Source organism: Phaenicophaeus curvirostris, chromosome 2 (assembly GCF_032191515.1).
Source record: "Phaenicophaeus curvirostris isolate KB17595 chromosome 2, BPBGC_Pcur_1.0, whole genome shotgun sequence".
In the NCBI taxonomy this organism is placed as follows: Eukaryota; Metazoa; Chordata; class Aves; order Cuculiformes; family Cuculidae; genus Phaenicophaeus; species Phaenicophaeus curvirostris.
Genome location: NC_091393.1, coordinates 78,894,603 through 78,918,994, shown reverse-complemented (window position 1 = coordinate 78,918,994; position 24,392 = coordinate 78,894,603). Strand labels below are relative to the sequence as shown.

Below are 24,392 nucleotides of genomic sequence, written 5' to 3'. Positions count from 1 at the left end.
ATGTGAAACTGGTCACACAGTGTCTTTTAACTTAAGCACAACAGAAGTGTTGCTTTCTGGAATTTATTTAATTGAAACCTCCCTGGCCTTTCATTTGGTGTCTTCATTTTGTGTCCTAAGCTACTGTGTACTGTAATTAGGCACTGTCTTTCCTTCCAGAAGCAGTTCCATTTCAGCAATAAGTCATATGACTCCTATTTTTTAGACTTGTTGATCTAGTTCAGTTTTAATAGTATGTATTTACTAGAGCTTTTGAGCTAAAGAATAGCCCTTGTGGTACTACGGTCAGGCCTGTACTACATGAATACCACAGCTGAAGTAATTTTTTTATCTTCTCAGGAACTGGGTGGTAGCGCTATTTGTCCTACTTAGTATTTGGAAAACATTTTGGAGTTGGAGGAGGGGATAATAAACTTTATAAAGATATGAAAAAAGTAAAGAGAGATTGAAAGAAGGTCTTAAAAAGGACAAAAATAACAGGAAAGACATGAGGTTTACTGCAGAAAGGGTGAAGAGGCTGTGGAGCTGGGGTTGAGTCAAAAGGCAGGAAAACTACTATCCTAACAGTGACAACTCCCCAGCTATCCAGAGGCCCCCTGTTTTTCAGTTTCTTCCAGCTCTGGCTGCCTGCTTGCTTTCTGCAATTTTTTCACATGGCTGCATGGCAAGGCTCAGGGAAAAGCTCTGTTTTAGTCCTGTTGTCTTCTCCCAACACCATCTTTTTGGAATATACAGTTCCCAGTAAGTCCTCTGTTACCTCCTCCTTCCCATGAATGAGTTCCCAGCTGTCTGCTTCTGTTCCTACCAGCTGTAATGTCTGGTCTGTTTAAATTTGTAAATTGCTTTGAGATCCTTCAAGATGAAAGTTTCTACTTAAGTGAGATCATTATCATCTTCTACATTTCTCCACTCCCTGTTCTCAGCTCAAGTTGTCTCACCTCAGCTTGGGGTCCAATACAGTACTCAACATTCCCAGCTCACAGCAACACAAAGCTTACACACAAATTCAGCTTCCAATTCTTGACTTGTTTGACGCCTCTCAGAGTACTTCAGAGCTGAAGGTTAAATATATGTATTTTCCTGAGCCAATGCCAAAATACTTAGCACTTGCCACACTGAGATCGTACTTATGCATTTGCGTCTGACTACACGTTATTTTTTATGCTTCAAGAGACTATGTAGTTCTCTTCCTCCCACTTCTTAAGTACTTACTCATTCTAGGAAGCATTCCAGCTACAGTGTTGTTCTGTGATCCTACACTATATTCTTATAGGCATACTTTGTTCATGTTCTTGTGGTTAAACTGTAAGCCTGTTAGGGCAGGGATTTCACTCCTGTCTGGTGTAGGGAACGTACAGAGTGGAACCCTGACAGGAATTCAGAGGTCTCTCTCTGTTCAAAGACAATACTATAGTGTTTGGACAGGAGAACCCCTTTTCTGTTCAGCTGCACCTCTCGCTGTAGTCTTCATCTTCCATCTTTTTACTGACTAGTAAAGAGGTTTTTTCACAGTGTAGTATGTATGCGTTTATTCCCAATGCCATTCGCATTCCAGTGAAATTTCCTTCTTTCCTATGAAAGTGAGGTCATCTTAAACCTGTGTTTATGATACTGTAGTCATTTCCATGGCAGTAGACTATGATATCATCAGTTGAGGATTATGCCTTTCCTATGTGTGTTAGCCAATTAAAAATTATGGTTTGTGAGATAAAACTAGTGTTTACCAAGCTCTTAGGTTTAGTCCCTATGAGGCAGGGAAACTATTGCTTAATTCTCTAGAGAGTTCACTTGGGTAATGGAGTAAATGAATCCAGAAACATTATCATCCTAGCAGGTGATAAGTTTTTTGGGGTGTATTATCCTAGTGGGAGAAGAAAATCAGCTACTCCATCTTGCCTGGCAGAGAACACTTGTCTGAAACACTGTGGTACTCACTGTTTTGTTATTCATAGCCATTCAAATGCTTGACTTAAAGTATCAAAATTTTCTAGTCTCATTTGACTGGCATTTTTCCCCATGTGAGGTCATTAAACTATTATACATTACCAACAACAATTAAAAAAAAGTGTTTATCGGTCTTTTCATCTTTTAGTGGATGCCCTGTTTGCCAGCTATCAGTTGCTGAATCTCTTTATTGAACCTTCATAAGTATGTACATGCTTTCTCATGGGTTGGTGACAATAGAAGCCGACTGCAACGCTGTGATGGTAAAAGAAAATCATTTAAAACAGCGTCAAGTGTTAGAATAGTTGCTACTGCAAGATGGAAGTGATGGATTCACAATTTATTTCATCCCTTCAAATACTTAAGAATTTTTAAGTCAAGGTAGTAGACTTTTCTAAACAAGAGTCAAGAGAAAGAGGAAAGAGATTAGATAAAAGTTTGTAGAGAAGAACATCATCTGTCTAGGTATTGCAACATGAGACAAAATTTGTAGCCATTTTTTGGTAATGTAGTTTAATTACAGGAAAACACTACACTTGTGCACATTTCAGCTTCTCTGTTTTCCCACAGAACAGAATGGAACTCTTATAAAGTATGTTTGAGTAATCTGGGTCAGAACATTAGAAAAAATCTCCAAGTGGTGTGCCCTAAGTACATACCAGACTTGCGTGTATCAAGTTTCACAGAAAGTCTAGGTTATGAATAGATTCTCCCTGAACCTTACCCTGTTAGTAACAACAGTACAAAGAAATTCTTTTTCCTATTGATATTCATGAAAATTGAACCAGGTTGGAATGGAAGAAAAGATAGACAGGCAGAATTATTGTATGTAGTTTTTGGAGAGTGAGATTGCTAATGCTGTAACAGACCTGGCCCGTATTTACTGAGCGTACTATCAGGTGATTTTACAGCAACCTCTTGAGTGTGCAGCTTCCCCATCATTCTGCGTTCATGCTGAGGCTTCATCTGCCTCTGGAAAACCCAGAGCGAAACCTCTGTTTGAAGAAAATGAAAAGCCAGGAAGTAATAACATGATAATCAGGGAAGAGGCTATTGCGATAAAAACTTACTTGCCAACTGCCCAATATCAGCATCAGGACAAAGGGGCTTTGTGTTCATTTCTGCTACAGTAGAAATGTAACTTTATCTCAGCAGTGCACTATAGCATATGGCCATTGCTTCATGTTATAACATCACACTATAAAGATATCACAACTGTTGCCTTTTGCTTTCTGTAAAATTGTTAGACATCTGTGCAGTTCCAAGTAAATAGCTTGAAAAACAGCGATACACTGGGCATTGGCATTATTGCTGCTTCAAGGTATTGCTTTGCCTTCTGCTGTATCCCAGTGATAAAGATTGAATATTATGTTGTGTCATGACTTTATCTATAATTTCTTGCCCCAATGAATACTTTTTTACCATATAACTCCCACAGGTTTTTTTTTATTGTTTTGGCTATTGTCCCTGTTATTATTGGAAATTCTTTTTGACTATTTAAAAGAGAACATCTCTTGCTTTTTCAGTATGGAGGTGTTTACCATACGATTTTTGATATATATTCAAAGGGGAAATTGCCTAGAGGAACTCCTTTGAAAATATTTGTAACAATAAACAGTTGTTGGGCACTATGTTTTAACACCCAACACTGAGAATATTGTATTTTCTCCACCTTCATGAGACACAGCATGATCTGATTAATAGTTCCGTTCTGTCTCATTAATGAATTGCTTGCTGGCTGTACTGTAGTGGAAATAACTATTTTCCTAGATGCATTTTGAGACATTTTTGGATGAATTTTAGTACTCCTGACAGTAAAGAGCTCCTGGCACAAATCAAAAGCTGCAATAAAAATTGTATAGAGTCAATGGTAACAAATTTGTGTAAAAACACTCTGGTCAGGCATGTATAAGATGTTGCCTCTAGGAGCTGTTTGAGCTGTTCTTTCCATAGGAGTTTACCAGAAAGATTTTGTTTGCTTGTTTTATTTGGCTCCAGTTGTTAGTCCCTGTATTAAGCTGCAGTGAGTTATTTGTTGCTGACATCTCTGGTTCCTTTGAAGCCTGGTTTTATGTACTCTGAGCTTGAAGGAAATATGAAATGACTTTTCACTAGCATATTGCCTAAGCAGGTGCACCTTCATAGAACATGTTAATTTTTGAGACAACTAATTATAAAATAAGAAGGTGGTAATGTTCCCAAATATATCAGTTGTGTGCTGTCTTCTGGGTTTTATTATTTCTTCTTAACATTTCTGACTTTAGTAATTTTTTTCTCCTTTTTTCCTGTATTGGATCAATAGCATGTCATCTCTGAACCATCTATCATTTCCTTTCATTTGTCTCCACCTCTTCTTACTATCTTTCTACATCACATTCTTACAGTGCACTTTTCTTTATTGCTATTTTCCGGTCTCTTGTCTTTGAAAAAATAACTTTTTATTCCAAAGAATCCTAACCTCCTGTTCGCTAATTTATTCTATCCGTCACTCACTATACTTCCTGTCATCTTAGGTCCCTGTTTATACAAAATGTATAAACCTTGGTAGTGTAAACAGCAGAAAGAAAAAAACCACGTTGATCGGAGCTGAACATAAAGGATGGGAAGGAATAGGAAAGGCAGATCAAGTTCAGTACTCACATGGAAAGACAGGCATTTTCCATGTTCTCAGCTGTAATGACAGTGAATATGCCTTCCTTCTTCTAACTGTCTGATCCTGTTAGTATTATTCATTGGGAATATCCCAGTAGTATTGCTCAGTCCTTTTTTTTTTTCTTTGTTTTCCTACTGTGGTTTGGGGTTTTTTTTCCCCCAGGAAGGAACAAAGTAAAAAATGACCTGTTGGGGAAAAATGGCTGGTGGTTTTGCTGAAGCTCATAGTATTTCATGTAGAGACAACCAAAATGAGCAGATTTTTCTTCAGTTTTCATTCCCTGTTGTTCATTAAATTCTGGACATTAACTGAGACACGTGTTTTCCATTGGCAGGCATCAGAAGCCAGGGTTGTAAAGAATTGCGTTCCTGATTTTTGGAGATCTCCTTTCCCAAGAGAGTTTAAATGGTAAAAATGGAGAAGGTGCCTCCTGAGAGGAAATTCCTGCATGTTTCGGGAGAGCTAACTTTGGCCACCAAAGCCCATGCACCCTCTGCACCCTGCACATTCTCATCTATACCCCACAAGCTGTAGTACTACTGTAATTCAAGATTTTAGCAGATGCTTTTATAATTAGATTGAACTTCAGATAAAGCTTATTTTATATTAACGAATCAAAGGTAAGATAGTTTTAAAGTAAAAACTTGAAGGCACTGTGAATTTAGTCCTAAAGTGGTCAAGGAGTTGGATTAGATGATGGTTGTAGATCATTTACAACCGAACTAAATCTATCCTATCCCATCTTATTCTCATATTAAGTTTAAATATATTGATTACCTTTATTAGCTATGATACATTGATTAAGTCTATATAAACTAAGTATTGCTTTGGTTATACTTTTCATCTGCAATCCATATGGATACTGTAGGAAGTACTGTACTTGCAAACTTGGTATCCTGGTGTTTTGCATCACTGAGTATGAGCTTTAAGAGCAACATCTTATGTAAGAAAATTATTACACTATTTGGACTGCACTATACTTTGTCTTGATGAATATGTAGTGAGAACACATCTATGATGTTGCTTTTGATATTATATTTTATGAAACACAACAAGATTGTGTGCAAAATGCCAATACTTAGTGGTGTGTGGAGGTTTCCTTTTTCATTTTTTACCTGGAAAAGACTGATGACAAGATTTGTAGGTGGGTCAGTAGGTGCCCTATTTTCTGCTTGATAGTAAAGCAGAAGCACACATTACTTTGTTGATTTACCAGTATATAAAAAGTCATGATGGCGAGAACAAGGACTCTGTGGCTTCAACCATATTATTTCCACTTTCTTTATTGTTGTCTGGGAAATCCTTTCTTTAAGAAGTAGAGAAAAGATTAATGTTCACAAATGTCTTGTTTATATTAATCTGTCCTTGTGCATTTAAAGATCACTCTCTTGCTTGGTTTGCAAAGGTTGTTTTGTATTTTGTTGGGTTTTCTGCTTTAGCTCTGGTACTTTATCATGATATAATGTTCTGTTCAGCATAGGAACTGTAGGCAGCTTTCTCTGCTCCTGGGTTGGCACAGCATGTTTCAGAGACAGTCTATTCTAACATCACCATCAGATTGCCTTGAAAATAGTTACGTAACTGCAATTCCAAAAATAATGTAATTGAGAGACATCAATGAAGAGTAACGTGGGAGGAAAATAAAGTTAGAGTAGCAATTCTGAAAATTTCCACAATATTTCTTAAATACGAACCAGATGTTTGGTAAGAATGGTGGAAAGTTTGCTGAGACTTAAGTGTCTGAAGACGGATTTGTAAGTTTGGGGTTTTTTTTAATCTCTTTAGAGCTTCAGTTTTTTAATTAAACATTATACAGATTATGAATTTATCAGTGGTGAGCCCACCTTTCCCCAAAAGTTAACTGTTAGTGACTTGCGGAAATATTACAGTTTTGTTGTTTCATGAGAAAGTTTTTTACTTTTGCCAATTAGTCAAATAAATAATCTCTTTGCATTGAAGGTTTCATATTCCTAACATAAGTTAGGAATTTTGATCTCTTGGTAATATCGCCATTTCACTAAAGTGCAGTACAGTGGGCTACCATTCATCTGCATGCGTTTTTATTTATTTCATCTTTTAATATTTAGGAGGGTAAAATTTGCATCTGCCCAAAGGGCCATCAGAAGTGTTAATAGAAGGTCTTGAAGAGCTGTGGACAATCTGTTCTCATTGTGTGTGTTACGAATTTTGGTCTTTTGAAACTGAGGTTGTGGTTGCACATGTAAGAAGGTACCCTTCTTGTACCCACCTGTAGTTGCAGCTATTAGTTTAGTTTTCTCCTGTGCTAGAGACTTGTGCCAGTTGTTTCCGTTCAGATGTTTACCCATTTAGTAATGAGATTTGCAAAACGGTTTGTCTTTAAATATATATATATATTTGTGGTTTTGATAGAATACATATTTTCACTGATAGCAAAACTGAAATTATTCCTGCCTTCCTGCACCAATTAATCATTCACATGTTTATGTTGTGGTGACAAACTGTATATAGTGTAAACTCAAACAGCTTTAAAAAAACACTCTGAATGGATGATGGGGTTAAGCTTTTACATCTCACTCCACCACTGTGCTTCAGCGCTATCCTATGAAGGAACTGCTTTTAAAGCATCGATTATTCTGCCTGGTACCACTTTGGGTAGTGTTTCTACACTATTCATTACTGTGGGCTAGAGAGAGGACCCAAACCATCAAACATTTGAGCAAAAATCAATTATTTGAAATATGTGAAAGGTTAATTTTTTTTTTGAAGAAAAATCTGTCATTTTCAGAGGCAGGGGAAAGAAAAAAAATAAAGATTTTCTATGAGTTCTAATTGTCTCTGACAATTTTTTCAGTCATTCTAGATCTGAAGTGAGACTAAGAGCCTAAAACTGGATAACCTCATATTTAAACCAAGCTGTAGTTAAATAATTCTTGAGGTAGGCTGTTCATGAATCTTGAACATTTTCTACTTTCAAATAAGATATTTTCTGAGTTATTACAGGGAAGAAAGCATAAATGAGTGAAGAACACAAGTTTTTTAAAAGAATTGTGGTGTTTTGTCTCTGTGTTATGGATACTTTCTCATATGGCACATGTTCAGATCTTTAAAAATTAAGCAACATGAAACAGACCATGGCTAAACCAAAACATCAAGCCAGATCCTAAAGACATCTGAGACTTTTTCGCCACATTGTTGTACTAATATTCCTTGTTAGAGGGAAGAACCGTTCTCTCCTTTGTATTTTTTCAGTTCAGAGAATCATGAAAGCCCAGTAAAGTATATGTACCAGACAGTGGCTAGTTATACACCCACTGTAATCTCACAGGGATTTTCCCCATTCTAGGAAACTCCCATGAGGGGAGAAAGAGACAGGTTTGTTTAATGATTCAAAGAGAACAGAATCAAAGCTTAATTCTAGGCATTTACATTCTATTCCTTTTTGTTGGCACTTCTCCATCTAGCATTTCTGCTACTATATTGAGGGGCCTGATGTTCTTCACCTTTCTTCAAGAGAAAAAATAATGGCTGAATGGGTTTCATGTTACTATGTAAATGACAGTCACCTTAGATAATGTGATATCTAATTTAACATACAAATTCTCTTTCCCTCTGAGTTGCCTGTTTTCTTTTTTCTCAGAGAAAAATGTTTCTGTACTTTCCTGTTTTCCTTTCTCATGCACATGTTGTTTCTCAGAAACATAGTGATAATTTATGCTTTTCTTCAGTAGCTTTAGTGAACAAAGTATACTGTACTATTTTATTAAACCTTAGTTACACACTGTTCAGTGTTTTCAACCTACAAAGTAGTATGAAGTCAAAGTTTCAACATTGGCTTAGGGCAGTCTGGCTCTACTGCTGTGAGCAAAGACATTCCTACTCCTCACCTCACTCACCTTCTCTTCATTCCTGCAAGTTCTGGCCCACCCTGGCTGCTGCATAGTAAGCTGGACCGATTTGCTGATCCTAATTAAAGTAATCCTTGGAACAAAAATATTTTGAATTTGGAAACTTTGAGCAATAAAAGCAATGCAAGAGAAAGTGGGAAAATGCTGCTGAGGGGAGGGCATGAGCTTACATCAGCTTAAGCAAACAGTAATAATACATCCTTATAGTACTTTCATGTGTTGGAAACAATAAACAGACACTGGTTAGGTGTCACAAATTGTAAGCAAACCATGATGAATTTCAGGATACATTTGTGCAAATGATGCTAATATACAACTTTCCCTTTCCCCTCCCTCCTTCTTCAGACTATCTCTCTCTGAATATGATCTAGTCACTGCTTAGATCAGAGCTTTTCAAGAAAACCCAGAATACCAGGGAAAGGGGCATTGATGGCCCAGTAAGCTGCACTTTCACCTCTGTTTCAGTGCTTCAACACAGTAGTAAAGGGTTCAGTTCTGTTTCTGATGCCATCCTTCCATAGGAATATCTGTCTAAAAATGCAAATGCCAATCAGCTCTTGCCTTTAAGGGAACATGTGGCACACACTTACTGGAAGAGAGGGTTGAAGTTACTGCAGTGGTGAAATTCTTATGTTATACATTTATTCATCCCAAACCTCTGAAACATTAGTGGGTGTAAGATTCTTCATTACCTGTGAACAAATGTGAGCAGCATAGCTGTGTGCTTTACATTTACATATGGTTTTGTAAAAACTCAGTTGAAATTCTGAGTGATTGCGTTCTTTTATTTATAATGTTCAAAGTATTTCAAGATACTTCTGTTTGAACTTTCCTCTATAAATATGACTCAGGAGTACAGTGCTCAATTTGCAAGGGAGTTTCGAGTTTAGTTTCTGATTGTTCATAAGAGATGAGAGCTCAATATCCTTTGTACCATTTACCCTCTCAAAGCTGAGCAGAATTTATCACGTAAGCAAAGAACAGTCTGTTGGATAGAAACTTAAATTAGGTTTTTCAAGTCGGTGTTTTCAAATTACATCAAATTTGTAAATGGCTTTACAAAACATTTTATGTAACAATTCTGAAAGCCCTTGTGACAGTTTTTCTAATTAACTTATTTAGCCTAGTTTTGGAGTAACATTAGCTGTTTCATCACTTTTAGGCTATTTGGAATATTCTTTGTGGCACTATCAATAAGCCAAGAATTTATAGGGTTCCTTAATCATGCAGATTACTCATCATTGCCTGCTCATAACAGAAGTCTGAAATACTCATTAAAATTGTCTGTTGTGAATCAAAAGTTAGTGTAGTAGCAGAATTAAATGACAAGAGTAGAGCATTATATTAGCAAAAATATCCTCAGTACCTGTTTCAGTGGAAGTGAAACCTTCAGGCTTGTATATAGATCAGTACTCTGACTTTATCTAATATGGAAAATAAAAGTAGGCTTCTGCAGTAGAGAACTGATCTGAAAGGAATGATGATCATGCCTGAAATATAATAGGGTGGGATTTTTGTTTACAGTGACCTAAAGGAACTTGCTGCATGCTCTTGCCTAGTCTCTTAGCCTATTTTTAAAACTGGCTAATTATAAACTACTGCTCCAACTTGATCCTTTGCCCTTTGCCTTGTACCTTTCCATCAAAACAATAAAAAAGGTCATCTCCCCATCTTCAGCAAGCTGTTTGATTCCCACAGGCAGTTGTTTTGCCATGCTTCTTGAAACACCAAGGCCCAGATTCTCATCTCACCAAGCCTGCTTCTTCACCAGTGCAATTATGATGCTTCCATTGGAGTTGCATGTTGATGCCAACATAACTGAGAGAAGAATCAAGTCATGATCTGGTCACTGCTAAAGAAAGAATTTGTATTGTTGAACTACTTCTTGAAAATACATATGAACTCAGAGCAGCGCTATTAGCAGATGTCTGCTGGGATGTCACAATTGTTAATATTTGTCTAAAAGTATATTAGCTTTTTGTGCAAACAAATTCTGTTTAGATTAAGCTATAATCTTGGAAAAACACCCTAAGGAAGGAAAATTACTTGAGGCTTGACACTTCTTTCATACTGCAAAATTTAAATGAGAAGACTGTGTGAGCTAATGGAATGGATTGAGCTGATCTCTATTTTTGGTTTTGCCACTGGTTTCTTGGCTGACCTGAGGAACAAAAGGGCAGAATGATTTCCCTAATTTTCACAAGCACAAAACAGGAATAACTATGTTGTTCTGCTTTTTAAAGTTTAGTGAGATCTGTGGAAAAAAGGAATTATACAAGAGCTGCTATTGCCATTCCTTACTTAGACTGGATGAAACAATTATTCTTTACTGACTGGCACATAACTTTAGAAGTGTGCATGCAGTGCCTTGGCACTGGCTGAAACTGAGCTTAGTCAGCTGAGTTTCGTGGCCTTTGTTCTCTGATCCACAGCCGTGACTACTTTGGCTTCCAGTGACAAAAGCAGAGATAAGTTATAGATGTTACCATTAATAAACAGTATTTATCTGTTTATTTAGACTTTGTTGCTTGAAACCTTATGGTTACTAATAGCTGTAAACAACCTGCTGGATGCTGCTGTGAGCAAACTGTTTTGACTTAACAATCCTTTCCATATATATGTATATATATATATGCAATCCTTTCCATATATGAGACTAATGGCATGAGGTTTAACAAGGCCAAATGCCGGGTCCTGCACTTAGGGCACAACAACCCTATGCAGTGCTACAGACTAGGAGAAGTCTGTCTAGAAAGCTGCCTGGAGGAGAGGGACCTGGGGGTGTTGGTTGACAGCTGACTGAACATGAGCCAGCAGTGTGCCCAGGTGGCCAAGAAGGCCAATGGCATCTTGGCTTGTATCAGAAACGGTGTGGCCAGCAGGTTCAGAGAAGTTATTCTCCCTCTGTACTCAGCACTGGTGAGACCGCAACTTGAATCCTGTGTTCAGTTCTGGGTCCCTCACCTCAAGAAGGATGTTGAGGCTCTAGAGCGAGTCCAGAGAAGAGCAACGAAGCTGTTGAAGGGACTGGAGAACAAGTCTTGTGAGGAGCGGCTGAGGGAGCTGGGGTTGTTTAGCCTTGAGAAGAGGAGGCTGAGGGGAGACCTCATTGCTCTCTATAACTACCTGAAAAGAGGTTGTAGAGAGGAGGGTGCTGGCCTCTTCTGCCAAGTGACAGGGGACAGGACGAGAGGGAATGGCCTCAAACTCTGCCAGGGGAGGTTTAGGCTTGACATCAGGAAAAAATTTTTCACGGAAAGGGTCATTGGGCACTGGAACAGGCTTCCCAGGGAGGTGGTTGAGTCACCATCCCTGGAGGCGTTTAAAAGACGGGTGGATGAGGTGCTGAGGGCCATGGTTTAGTGTTTGGTAGGAATGGTTAGACTCGATGATCTGGTGGGTCTTTTCCAACCTAGTGATTCTGTGAATCTGTGATATGTAAGGTACCTGTATGTATACTGCTAAAAAGCTGTTGTATTTTTATTTATAATGGTTTAAGCATTTCCCAGCTGAATGTTACCAGCTCTGCCTCTCTGGAAGCAAAATGAGTGCCACTAGCTGTACGTGTGAGCCTTCTGGTGTTTCTCTTGTCATCACCCACACAAAATAAGCCTACTGGCTAGTACTATACCTTCATGCTAAATTCTTATGCTGACTAATAGAGCACCCGTACTTAGAGCCTGCATTCTAACCTACGTCTCTCTGGAAATTGTAACTACTGATGAAGCATAGACCTGTAACAACCCCTTCAAAGCAAAAATCTTCATTTCTGGGAGTTCAGGACTTGTTTGGCTTCACTAGTTTATTTTTAGATTTTCTTGATTTCATAATTATCGTAAACCTTTGGAATGATGAATGCTGGAATTGAAAATTAGCGGGGAAAGAATGCTTGCTTTTTCCTGAGAATGTTCAGTAAATCAGGCTGTGCTGTCATTAAATCCATAAGATTTTGCAAACACCGATATGCCCTAGACTTGCAGCATACACTCGTAAAGTAATTTATACATGTTCTTCACTCTGTAGTGACTTGCTAGTGCAGAAGCATGTCACCTTTTTTTTCTGATTTGGAGGGCTGGCAATTTTGAAGCTGTGGTAAGATTTATTGGTATAATAATGCTATAAATTTACAAACAGAATTGAAGTTAATGTCTCCCTTATTAGGGCAGATTCCTCTGCATTCTTTCAGATTCTCCTTCCCCACTCTCCCTTTCTTTCATGCAGACTTTTAGAAACCTTTCTGAGTTAACTCTCCTTGACTGAATGGATTGTTAATACCTTGTATGGGGCCTTCTTTCCACACACGTGAACTTGTCTGTAGCTTAAGACATAAAAGGACTTCCATTTTTAAACTTTGTGCCTTGGATGTGTGGCTTGAGGAGGCAGAGGTGTTTTGAGTTGTGTGTTATAATATAAGTGGCAAAAGTGAGGTGGCCTTTTGCATTCGGAGGAATTCTTCAACATAGTCTCTTTTCCACATCTTTTCTTCTTTTCAGCTTTTGCTGGAAATAGCAAAGCATCTAGTAGGATTAACAAAATTACAGTTTTGGTTTGTTTTGTTTTTTTTCCAAAATGGAAATTAAACCAGAATACACTTATGATGGGCTTCCGCTTGTATTAGTGCATCTGGTTCTGGGCACCCATCCCCAGAAGGATGTAAATGTAATTGGAGTGCATTCAAGAAACAAAAAAATGCTGAGAAGTTGTAGAGCTTGATTTGTAAGAGAAAAACTTAAAAAAGAAATAAGTATGTACAGCATGCCTGACTGACAGCAGAGAGGAGGAAGGTTTTGATAATGATCTACAATTTTGAGGGGTGTGAACAGCAACAAAGTAAAAAATTACTTTGGGTGGCTCAAGAAGGTATAATTAGATGTAATGAAATTAAATGAACAATAACTAAACTTGAGCTGAATGTAACAGTGAAACAACACGAGTGGTGAGACCTATAGATTTGTTATTAATCTATATTGAGTTAGCACTGGGGAATCCCAGTCAGGCATTAAGTGCTGCTTTTCCTATAGAAAAATGAAACATAAATAAAAGAAGTGCAGTTCCTCTCCTGAGTGATAAAAGAGAAGCTTTACTGGGTGGCATATAAGGAATTAACTTAAACTGGTGGGATACAGTGTAGGGACCCTAAAAGGTCTTTTGAGTCTTTTTGGTCTTACTGGCTGGCTTTAGACCATTTAAAATTATAAGAATGTAACTCTTGTTTTGAAAATGCTTGTTATTTCAGTCACTAATTTATATAAATATTGCTTTAAATTGGAATAGCCTTACTACGCGATTGCCAAGAGCTGGAGAAACTATACTTGGTCATAAGTTTTTCGTTGGTTTTGGTGGGAAAGGAGCCAACCAGTGTGTCCAGTCTGCTCGACTTGGGGCCAAGACCTCGCTGATCTGCAAGGTAAGCACTGACTTGCTCTTGTATTACAGCTGAAGTAAATATTCATGCAAATTCCAGTAAACCTTTAGGTGACTTACAGAAAAGTTGTTGGGTTCTTTTTTAATCCCTCTCTAATTTCCTTTTCATTTTTCAGCTATAAATTTAAGTATGGAGGATGCTTTTCTGAGAACACTGCCAGAAAACCAAAGACTAGTTGGCTAGAGTTCTGGCAGAGATTGCATATAAAGAAGGATTGCAAAACTTACATTGATATATCATAGAAAAGAGAATTGGAGAGAATTTGAGATGTTCAAAATTCAAATAATCTTGATTAACCCCTTCTCTTTATGTTTCCCACTGTTACAATGATCAGGGCTTCACTGATAAAATTCAGGTGCTAGACATATCTGAAATTTACTTCATAGATTATTGGAAATCAGACACGGATAAGCCAGTAACAAATCTGTGAACAAAGATAAAACTTACTGCTTTAAAGTTTGTATCATTATCTTGTCATTACTTGAGATTAAGATACAATGTTCGTGTCCAAATTCTAGAACCTTTGTATGCTTTGGGATTTTTTTGCCCACTTTTTTGAAACGACTGATATTCAGCAGTTCTAAAGACTGGCTCACAGACCATGGGGCTGATTCAGCTTGGCAGATGCTGTGTTCTTACAATGCTTTTCTTTGATTTTTGTCATTAAATATTACAAGTTTTGAGAGATCATTACTAAGGTTAAGCTCAAATTTTCTCTCTCTGTAGCCTTATTGTCTATCCTGTGCTAACTATAGATGAAACTTCAACTTGGCTGGACGTACTTTGTTATTGCCATAGCTGGGGAGGATGTCAGATCTGTTAGATCAATGTCTGCTGGGGATACTGGAAACATCTCAAGGATGACTTTCTCACTGTTTTTCTAATCCAATATTTAGGCTAAAGAACAGTAGCTGCAAGCCTAAATTACACCTGCAAGCATTTATGTGGGTCGTTATCACTAGTAGTTCAAGAGTGTGGGTTTTCTTTCATATTGGCAATGTTTGTGTTTCTGTAATGTTGTGTATATTTGATCATCTTTGCATTCAAGAACGATAAGATTTAAGTACAAGATGAACTGGCAGTGAATTCCCTGCTAACATTTCCTGCTAAATGTTAAAGGGGTTTTTTTCCACTGAAAGTGTGAATTTTGTTTTATTTTTTAATAGTCTAGCCTTTGCTCAGTGTGTACATGTTTCTGGAAACATTTGCATTCCTAATAAAATTTAGCAGTTACTGTAATTTTTAATTACTTTCCAAAATCATATTTATTTTATTTCAGTTAAAATCTAGTCCCTTTTCTTCTTTCTGTTGGGTATTTTTTGGAGAAATGAAACAGCAGAGAATGACACTGATATCTATAAAAGTTACTGGTGTTTTTTGTTTGTTTTTTAATTTTAAAATTTAATGTTTCCTTTTAAAATTTGAAATGCACTTTATAGCCTCACAAAGATGTATGAAGATCCTGGCTGAATAAACAAAGTCAAGCAATAATGAACCATATTTTTATTTTAACAAGTCATCTTAAGTAATCAGCTTTCAAAATCAGATTACTCCTCACATGGACATGCTGTGCTCAGTACATGGTTATGCTTTGGTTATAATTCCAAAACATATTTTATTCAGCACAGGTGCAAGATTTGCTTTTACAATCTGAAGTTCAAGGAACGAAATCAGTGTTGATACTAGAGGGATATTCTGGTGGAGTGTGGCATCCTCATACAAGAACTGTAATTTAGGCAGAGGATGTCCTAAGTAAGAGTAGAGGTAGACATCTTAGATCAAGTGAAGGGGCATTTTTTATACCTCAGAGCTTTAAAACACAGAAGAGTTCCTGGGACTGTCTAGTAAGTGTTTGAGAAAGGAAGTTTTAGAATGACGTACAGTTATGGGAAGACATGCTGCAGAATGCAGTGGATTTTAATGTAAAATCCAAGGACACGGTTTGAGTAGTGGGAATGCAAATGGTGTTCTGCTTTCTGCCTGGATGTCTCCACAAGAAGCTGCTGTTACTCTGCATTATCAATATGTATCACAGTATCAGTCTTAAACACTCCTCCTCAGTTTGCTCAGTACAGTTTAACAATACACAGATGGGATTGCTGCCACTTCAAAAAGACAAGCAAGACAATTATTCAGAAAAACATAAAAGATTACTGTCAGGGAACTAAAGTATCTAAGCAAATAAATTACTTGGTTATGTTCATACAGCAATCCTATTGCAGTACCAGAAAATTTGCATTGATCTTGAGAGATTCCAAACTTTCCAAACTGTTCCTGTTTGTTTAGTTGGTTTTATCTATTTATTTTTTCGTGCTCATCACCCCCCCAAAAAAATCAGTTAAGCATCCTATTATAAAATGGTGGAGGGATATTGATCTGAAAGACTTTGTACATGCTGAAAAAAGGCCTGTCTTACTTCTGACAAACAATTTGGAATGATCCTCACTGGACATTGATGTCACTATTATGATATTGCATGTACTGAATTCTACTTAAGCCCCAACTCCATTTGATTCCTGCTTAGAAATAGGAAGTGCTGTATGACCATGCTGTGTTGTCTTCTCTCTTTAGATGAACTGTAAGCAAAATTTAAGTTCAAGTGCTCTAAACCTGAATCCTCACTTCATTGTAGGAACATAACTATATCTCACATGCAGCCCAGAATATGATGGATGTCTTCAATTGTTTTCTTCTTCTGTATTGCTGCCTTATACTTGTTTTTAGTTAATTCCTTAATGAATAGAAAGAGTAAATATTGAAAAAATACCCACTCAAAAAAAAAAAAAGAGCATATGGAATAGATTAAACAAACAACTGTCAAGAGGTACATGTTTTTGTTGTAATTATTATGTAGGTATAGTTGAGTTTAATTTTCTAAGCTGCTAGAATTTTATCTGGTATGTTGCCAACCAGCTCCTCTGGCTCCACATGGAAAACTTGGTAGGAAGCAGAGAAAACCCAGACTGAAAAATACTGATGTAATTCCACTCATTCTAATATGCAAACTATGTGACCATAATGCTTGTACAATTGGCTGTTGTTAAGAACTCAAGAAAGAAGAAATGCTATTTCAGCACATGCAATGTTCCATGATCATCCGACTAAGACATTTACGTTTTTGTTTACCCAGTAGTCCATCTAGCAAGGTCTGTGCAAAAGCAGAAAATATTTTAAACAGTGTTATATAATTTGACATGGTCAGTAAATATGCCTTTAATCTATGAGTCTAGTTCCCAATACTCTGTCTTCCTTGGGGGTTAGAATGAATAGAAAGATAAGCCCTTCAACCACACTAGGATTAACTGGGTTGGATGCTGATGAACTAACATGTAAAAAAAGTTTCCAGCAGAAAAGGACCTCCATGGAGACCCCTCCAAGGGCTTCCCTCCAGCACTGAGATGTCTTGCTTTGAGCAAAAGTACCACAGCTGATCTCAGTTGTTATGACAGTTAAACAATAAGGGATGCCTGCCTGTCAGTTATGTAGGATCCAGAGCTGAAGGAAGGAAGTTTCAATAGAGCTTTTGGAAAATGGTTATGAAATATTTTGTTGCTGAAATAACTGAGCAAGTCTTGAGATTTATTGTAAAAGTTTTGTAGCAGCAAAGGAGGGAGATACCATCAGGCAGAATGCAGCTGTTAGGCTGCAGAGGTAAGCATGTCTCAGGTTTAAATTGCAGATGGCTGCAGTCATTGGCCTAAAGCAATCAGAAGATGCATCTTCTGACAACCCGCCCTGTCTGGCAAACTGGGAGTAGTCAGAGATACAGAAATATCCTAATATGCAAACAATGAATAACATGGTGACCGAAGTAAGTGTTGTTGAAGTTTTTTTCCATGTACTAGAGGAATGTTCTGTCTGGTTAGACAATTTTGACCTAGACTGCTGTCCTCCTTTGGTAAAACACTGGGACCATCCCTAACAATGCTTCAGAAGAATCTCTTGTAGAGGTTGTGGGAAATGAAAGTATGTTTCAAAACACGTTTGTGCAGTAGAATATGAGGGAGAAAGGATCATCTATTTGTGACACTTCAAATTATGAATCAAAGGATTTGATTGTTGTGATTACTAGCTGGTATTCAAGCCTTCTCTGAGTGCTCTAAAGGATTGAGCTCTTAAACTGACGAATTTCTAACAGCAGGCAATAATAGTCAGCTGCTTTTGTGCTTCCAGTAACTCAAGTATTCCGTTAGCTATTTAGTGTTGTTTTATGAGAAGGTGGGTCATTAGCTAGGGCTCCTTGAATTATCATTCATCGTCTTGTCTGTGACCAGGATCTTGATTTGGCTTCTAATTGGAAAGATGGGGTTTTTTTTCTCTTGCAAAAATACTTCCTGTAGTGTTTATCCGTCTTTGATACCACCCAGATACACAACTAGCTCTTGGAAGTGGGTGCACACACGATGTGTGCTGAAGACATATGCTAAAAGTGGTGAATTAAAACCTATCTTGGCTTTATATTTCAAGTGTTGTTTTGACACTAAGGAAGTTATATCATTTTTTTCTCCATTTTTCTCCATCTCCTTTGTTCAGCTTATGTAATGTAACACAAAGAAATGTTTATTAGTCTGAATAAGGAGCAAGCAGAATTCCATTCCGCTAAAAGAATTAGGGGAGCTGAAATTACAAGCTCTTTAACTTGCTGTTAGAAAAACAATAGCGCAGCTTGACTCCCTAACTCAATTTGATCTGCTGTTGCTGGATAGAACAAACAAGAAATGTTCAATTTGTAAACAGTACATTTAGTACTGAGATATAGAAATCAGTGATGCTATGTTTATTGTTACTTTCTAGCCCATAACCACAGCTTGATATATTTCCACTGAGGAAAGTTGATGTAGAAAATTCAAAATATGAACTGCAACTAAGAAAGACACCAGAGTTTCTATAAATGCTTCCAATTCAAAGCTGAATAATTAGTACAATTCCAAATTTTACAGCCCTCAGAAAGCTTCAGTGTCAAGGGAACACAGTGGTTGAAAGAAAATGAAACTTGAGTATAGTGACACTGGTGTAGGGTGGGAGTTTTGTAATAGAGGAGAAGAAAACTGCAGAACACTCTTCCTATTGTTTATTAATCCTATTAATACATTTTTGCTATTATTTATTAGTTTATCATTTATTTGTCAATAAGGCAAAGTGCTCCAAAACAAAAAGTGTCATACTGAAATTACATGAAAACATTCTATTGTCTATAGATGATCTATCTATCCTCTCGCCTTTCTGTAGAGAAAACCTATCCTTTTACTTTTTGTATAGGTCGGGAAGGATTCCTTCGGCAATGAATATGTTGAAAATCTGAAGAAGAATGGTATTTCTACAGGTAAAATTTTATTTTAAAGAAACATTTTATGTTATTTTTTCAGCTTTAGAAATTAGTAGTGGAGGGTTTCATATTTTATTGTCTTTTTGGATATATTTTAGCATTCAGAAATATGAATAGTTATTTTGATCTAGCTGGGAGGAATGAATGAATATGGGTGAGATTATGGGAACTTCTGAAATCAGTTGTACCACTAGAAGTGAAATGTAATGTTGGTACCTCTAAATCTCAGATGATCACATCAGTGTAAGTCACCTAAAAATAACTTGCTGTCAAGCAATTGTTTAGGCTGGCATTAATGATGGTAATGCCTGGTGAGAAACTGAAAAATCCAGTCTGATTATTCATTTTCAATTTCATGTTGGGAGGGGAGGGATAGGGTGGAAATGCATTTGTCTTCTCAGTACATTTCACCTCAGTTTTCTTAAATGACACATGCAGTCATTTTAGAGTACAAGTGATGTTTGTTAGCACATATACACACAAAAATCAATGTTAAAAGGCTTTTGAGAAAAGAGAAAATTAAGCATTCACAATGTTCTAGTATCTTTGCATTTTTGTAACCCCAATTCTCTGTCTTGTGTAAAAGTATTTTTACATGCTACTTAACCACATGATCGCATTTTTGTCTACATGACTCTTGTTTCCTTCAGGATGGACAAGGATGGACAGATTTAGTCATAAAATGACAATTCAATATTCTGTTTGTCTCCTCTGTTTAATGTGCAGCCACAAGCTTCATTTACTGCCTTATTCAAATCCTGCTTTAAAGACAGAACTATCAGTGTTTTGTGGGCTTTTTTATTATGCATATCAGTATAGCATCTAAATATTTCACAAATGTATATAAAGGTTTATTCATTGCATATGTTCCAACTTATGCAAGAAACCAGCCAAGGATACCACAAAAACAGTCTGTTAGTATACAGTTCTAGATCTCTCTGAAGCATTCCTACCTCATGAATATAGTCTTTGATCATGAAAATAAAGCCATTATAATGCATAGTACTTAATGGGAATGTATATCCACAAAACTTTAAATCTCATGTTTTCTGATTTTGATGATTGCCCTTGCAATCTTAACATAATTTTTTAAATAGTCTTTACAGCTGCAAAAGCAAGTGTAGAAAAAAAAATCAGATTGCACTTCATTGCTACCTAGACAGATCAATTGAAGGGTTCAAATATTTAAGTCTAAGGTACTAATTTCTGCTGATTGATTTAAAAATATCTCAGAACGGCATTAGATTGCCACTGCCTATGTTGATCAGCCCTGGAGGAAGATAGGATATACTGCTGGTGAAGCTGGTCCAAGGATCCCAACCTGTATTCCAGGATTTGGAAGCAAGGTTGATTCAGTGTGTGTGGACCTTTTTCTTAGGATCATCATATTTCAGTCCTTCACTTTTCATCTCAGCTGATCCTTGTCTAGCCTATCCCTCTTGTTGTACATAAGGATACTGGGTATTGGATGAAAATCCTTGCTGTAATGCCAGTTCTTCCATTTCCTGGATCCTTGTTGTATGGCTTCTTTGTTTACGCTGCTCTTCTGTTTCCTGACAGACCACCTTATCCCTTCTCTTTCCAATTCCAATCTATTTCTTAATTTCCCCCTTTCCCAGTCTTCCTGGCTTCCACAACTTGAGAGCTACCAGTGCTACTCAGACCATTCAGACGTAAACTGATGTGTTACTCCCTGTCTCACATTTGAACTGGGCAGCTTGCAGTTCATGCTGCTTCTTTTCTGCAGGAAGAGCATTCAAAGGACAGAAGACAAAACTCCTCTGCTTTCAATTCCAGTATGCAGACCTAGCTCACAGTGAAAAGAAGCTATAATTGCAAGGAAAGTTGTGTTCTGACCCTTGTAACTGAGCTAGATAAGGGTACCTCCAGGGCAAGTACCTGCAAAATTAAATGAGCATGACGTCATGTGGTTTTTCAGCCTTGTTCAAATCTGAGCAGATTTTAAAGTTGGCTGTAAAAGACACATCTTGAGAAAGAAGCCAACGTTTGCCTTGCATCAGGTCCATGTTCTAAAATGTTAGAACATCAGAGCTTCTTCAACAAAAGGTTGCCAAAATTTGTCTCAAATAAAATAGTAGATTTTTTTCAAATACAGTTCTTAGGGAGGAGGAACCCTCAACTTCTTTGACAGTTTTCAACTACAGTTCTACCTTAAAAAAAACCCACCTATCATAGAAGGTTTCAGACCACTGACAGATTTGCTGACAGCTGAAAACAGTAGTAAATATGGAACAATCTTTATAATAGTGTTGCCAGCCTCACTTCTAGTTAATTTATCTGAATAATAATCCAAAGAGGAAATATATAACCTCACCACTGCTTTCATAGCACATGTTAATATTAGTACTGAAATGCAAATCTACAGAGAATTAAATGCTGTATTGTTCTAATGTTTTAGTTTTCTCCAGCTTTGAATCTATTGTTTCATTGGATATAAGAAATATTTCCATGTAGGAGTAGAGTGCCTGAGAAGGCTGTATAAATAACATGCTTTCTCTTAAGCAGAGATGTAGCCAAATTAAAAAATGTTGGACTTGCATTTCTGTTTTGTGGGTGTAAATTAACACTTTTTGTTGTTGTTAGCTTCTCTGGCATTGTTGCACATGAAAGAGTAATTAGCATTTTTAAATTGCTGGAGGTTATGGGTTCATTTTAGATTTAATTCAATTAAACTGCATCACATGCTATTGGTTGAAAGTAATGTATTGAACTAATGCATGCTGTAACTTTTCCCTTTCTTAGCATTTGTAGGTCAGACTACAGATGCTGCTACTGGAACTGCTTCAATAATTGTCAACAGTGAAGGTACATATTTCTGCTCTAAATTGTCCTCTTTGTTCTGCTTCTGCAGCCATAAAAGAAAACTTTGCCTTGCCACTGTTAATTGTTGAGTTAATTTTTCTACATCTTTCATTTTTTTTCATATTCATAGTCACACTTCATTGCACATCCTTTTATTACAGGCAATGTTGTAGGATGAGATGCCTAAAAGCAGCAGTCAGATGCTTAGATTAGCAGTGCAAGAACCATAATTCAATGAGCCAGCTGATCTATCCAGTCTTGCACTGGCCACAACACATAGCATAGCAGAAGGTTAAAGCTCCTCTTTTCCACCACAACTTACCTAGCACTTTTACTATGAGGAAAGGGTTTGCCTCCTCAGCAGACCCAGTAGTGAATCATTACGCCATGAATCAGGAAAAGGAATAGTCCTTAGTGTAAGTTGAAATATTTATGTTGATCTTGTAATATTAGCATAATTCTTGATCCCAAGTTACATCTGCAGTGTTGAATATACAGTGAAATGGCATTTGTACTTTTTGTGTTAATTTTCCTTAGCCTGTGCCTTTGCTGGCTCTCATATTGCAGGGGAAGAAGAAAAGATTTGGCTTGTTTTCATATTCTTCTTCAAGATTGCTAAATTATCCTCCAAAAACTTTCTGTTTATCTTTTCCTCAAGAAACTTGTGCTATTGATTGCATTGAGAAGTATGTGTAGAGGTCTGGACCAATAATGTTTATCAAACAGAACAAATTAAGGGTGATTGGTTTCCTTCACTTCTGGTGCAGCCTTGGAGTCTTCATTTGAACAGTTACCACAGCTTAGCTGACACATCAATTTAACAAGCTCCTTTGTAACCTGATGGTGGTACGTTGGGCTACAGCTCAAAATGGGAAGGGAAACATGGCTGTTCACTCCAGGAGCAAACCTGGGAAGGAACTGTACTAAGGGCAAGTCTATGCAGGAACATTCAGGAAAATTAGGCAAATTGGTTAGAGGTGCAAGTTTAATTTTCTCTAAGCAAGATTAATCAAAGCCTTGTGTGACAGTCCTAATTCAGAAATAAGGTAGCTCTAATATATTGTATAAACTGGATATGGATACCTTGTTCTTACTTCCACCTCCGTCTCTAGGTTTGGGTCAGTAGGTGAATTACCACAGGAATTCTGCGTAACTTCTTTCATATTCCACATACAGTCACTACTCTGGCCATTGTAAATGGGAGACATGGTGAGAATGCAGTAGTGCTCACAGGTGCCGCTGTTGTGTATGTGTAACCATGTTTTGTGAAAGGTTTGCTGTGCAGAGTAGCTGAATAAGAAGCAGTCTTATTACTTCCCAGTTCATACACTTGGCCAACTAAAATAAACATGGTCTAAACTTGAATGAACAGAGGATGACCTATTAGAATAATAACACCATGATTTTTTTCTGAAGGATGAGGAACAAAACCATCTTGTGGATCTCAAACCTTTATAAGCACCAGGAAAGGTGAAGTTCACTGTGTTAGCATCAGTGTGAAAGGTCTCTGACAGTTGTGTGATTAATGTATTAATTAATTAATTAATGTGAGATTAATAATGCAAAATTTCATGGAGATTGTTTCTTCCAGAGACTAAAAATCCTAAATTAAGTTATCACTGGCCTCAGATTTCATTTAAAATTTAGTAGAAGAACAAACCTGGTCAGAACTATGCTATAAAGCAAACAGATGCTCAGAATTGGTAATGGTTCTGGTTGTTACTTCTCTCTGAAACCATCTGGCGCCTGAATTGAGTAAATTGCAATAAAATAGCAGTACTTATGTGCTTTGCTATTGCAAGAGACACTATTTTTTTTCCTGTAGAAACCTGGCTGATTTGACTTAAACAGGTTTTACAGCACTTTTCGAAGGGCTTGTCTACACATGCATGTTTTACCACAGTAGTTGTGCTGGCATAGCTGAAACACCACAGCATTCAATGCATTGAAGTAAAGCAGTTTCTGCTAGTTCAAATTATACCTAAAAGGGAAGTATTTGAAGTTGGGGATAGGGGTAGAGTTTTGTGTTAAGACAACAAGGGACAAATAAAAACCATAAGTATTATCTCTTTAAATCACCAAGTTTTAATTGCCATGTTTTCACACACCTAACCTTCACTACTTCTCACCAGTTCTTTACAAGTATGGATAGTTGGGAAAAATGCCAGCTACAATCCAGTGGATAAAATCACAGGCAGAAGTTGGAGAGATACTCAAGTAGTGGGAGCAGACTATGATGGATGAGTGAAGGCAGAGAAAGAGAAAGCGGTAGAGAGAAGAGTCAGAGGAGGCTCCGAGGTGAACTTTCCCTGTCATTACCTATGTCTGTCTAGC

General features: G+C 37.2%; 1 protein-coding gene across 5 annotated transcripts in view; it reads left to right on the top strand.

Annotated features, from left to right (window-relative positions):
• RBKS (ribokinase) overlaps window positions 1-24,392 on the top strand; it is a 72,342-nt gene that overhangs the window by 6,114 nt on the left and 41,836 nt on the right. For 2 of the 5 annotated variants that reach the window (XM_069852609.1, XM_069852606.1), the window contains exons 2-4: window positions 13,759-13,891; window positions 19,169-19,220; window positions 21,999-22,061. In XM_069852609.1, the coding sequence (XP_069708710.1) occupies window positions 13,759-13,891; window positions 19,169-19,220; window positions 21,999-22,061 (248 nt within the window). Of the gene's footprint in view, window positions 1-13,758; window positions 13,892-19,168; window positions 19,233-21,998; window positions 22,062-24,392 lie in introns of all 5 variants that reach the window. The other 3 variants (XM_069852608.1, XM_069852605.1, XM_069852607.1) reach the window with 2 other exon arrangements.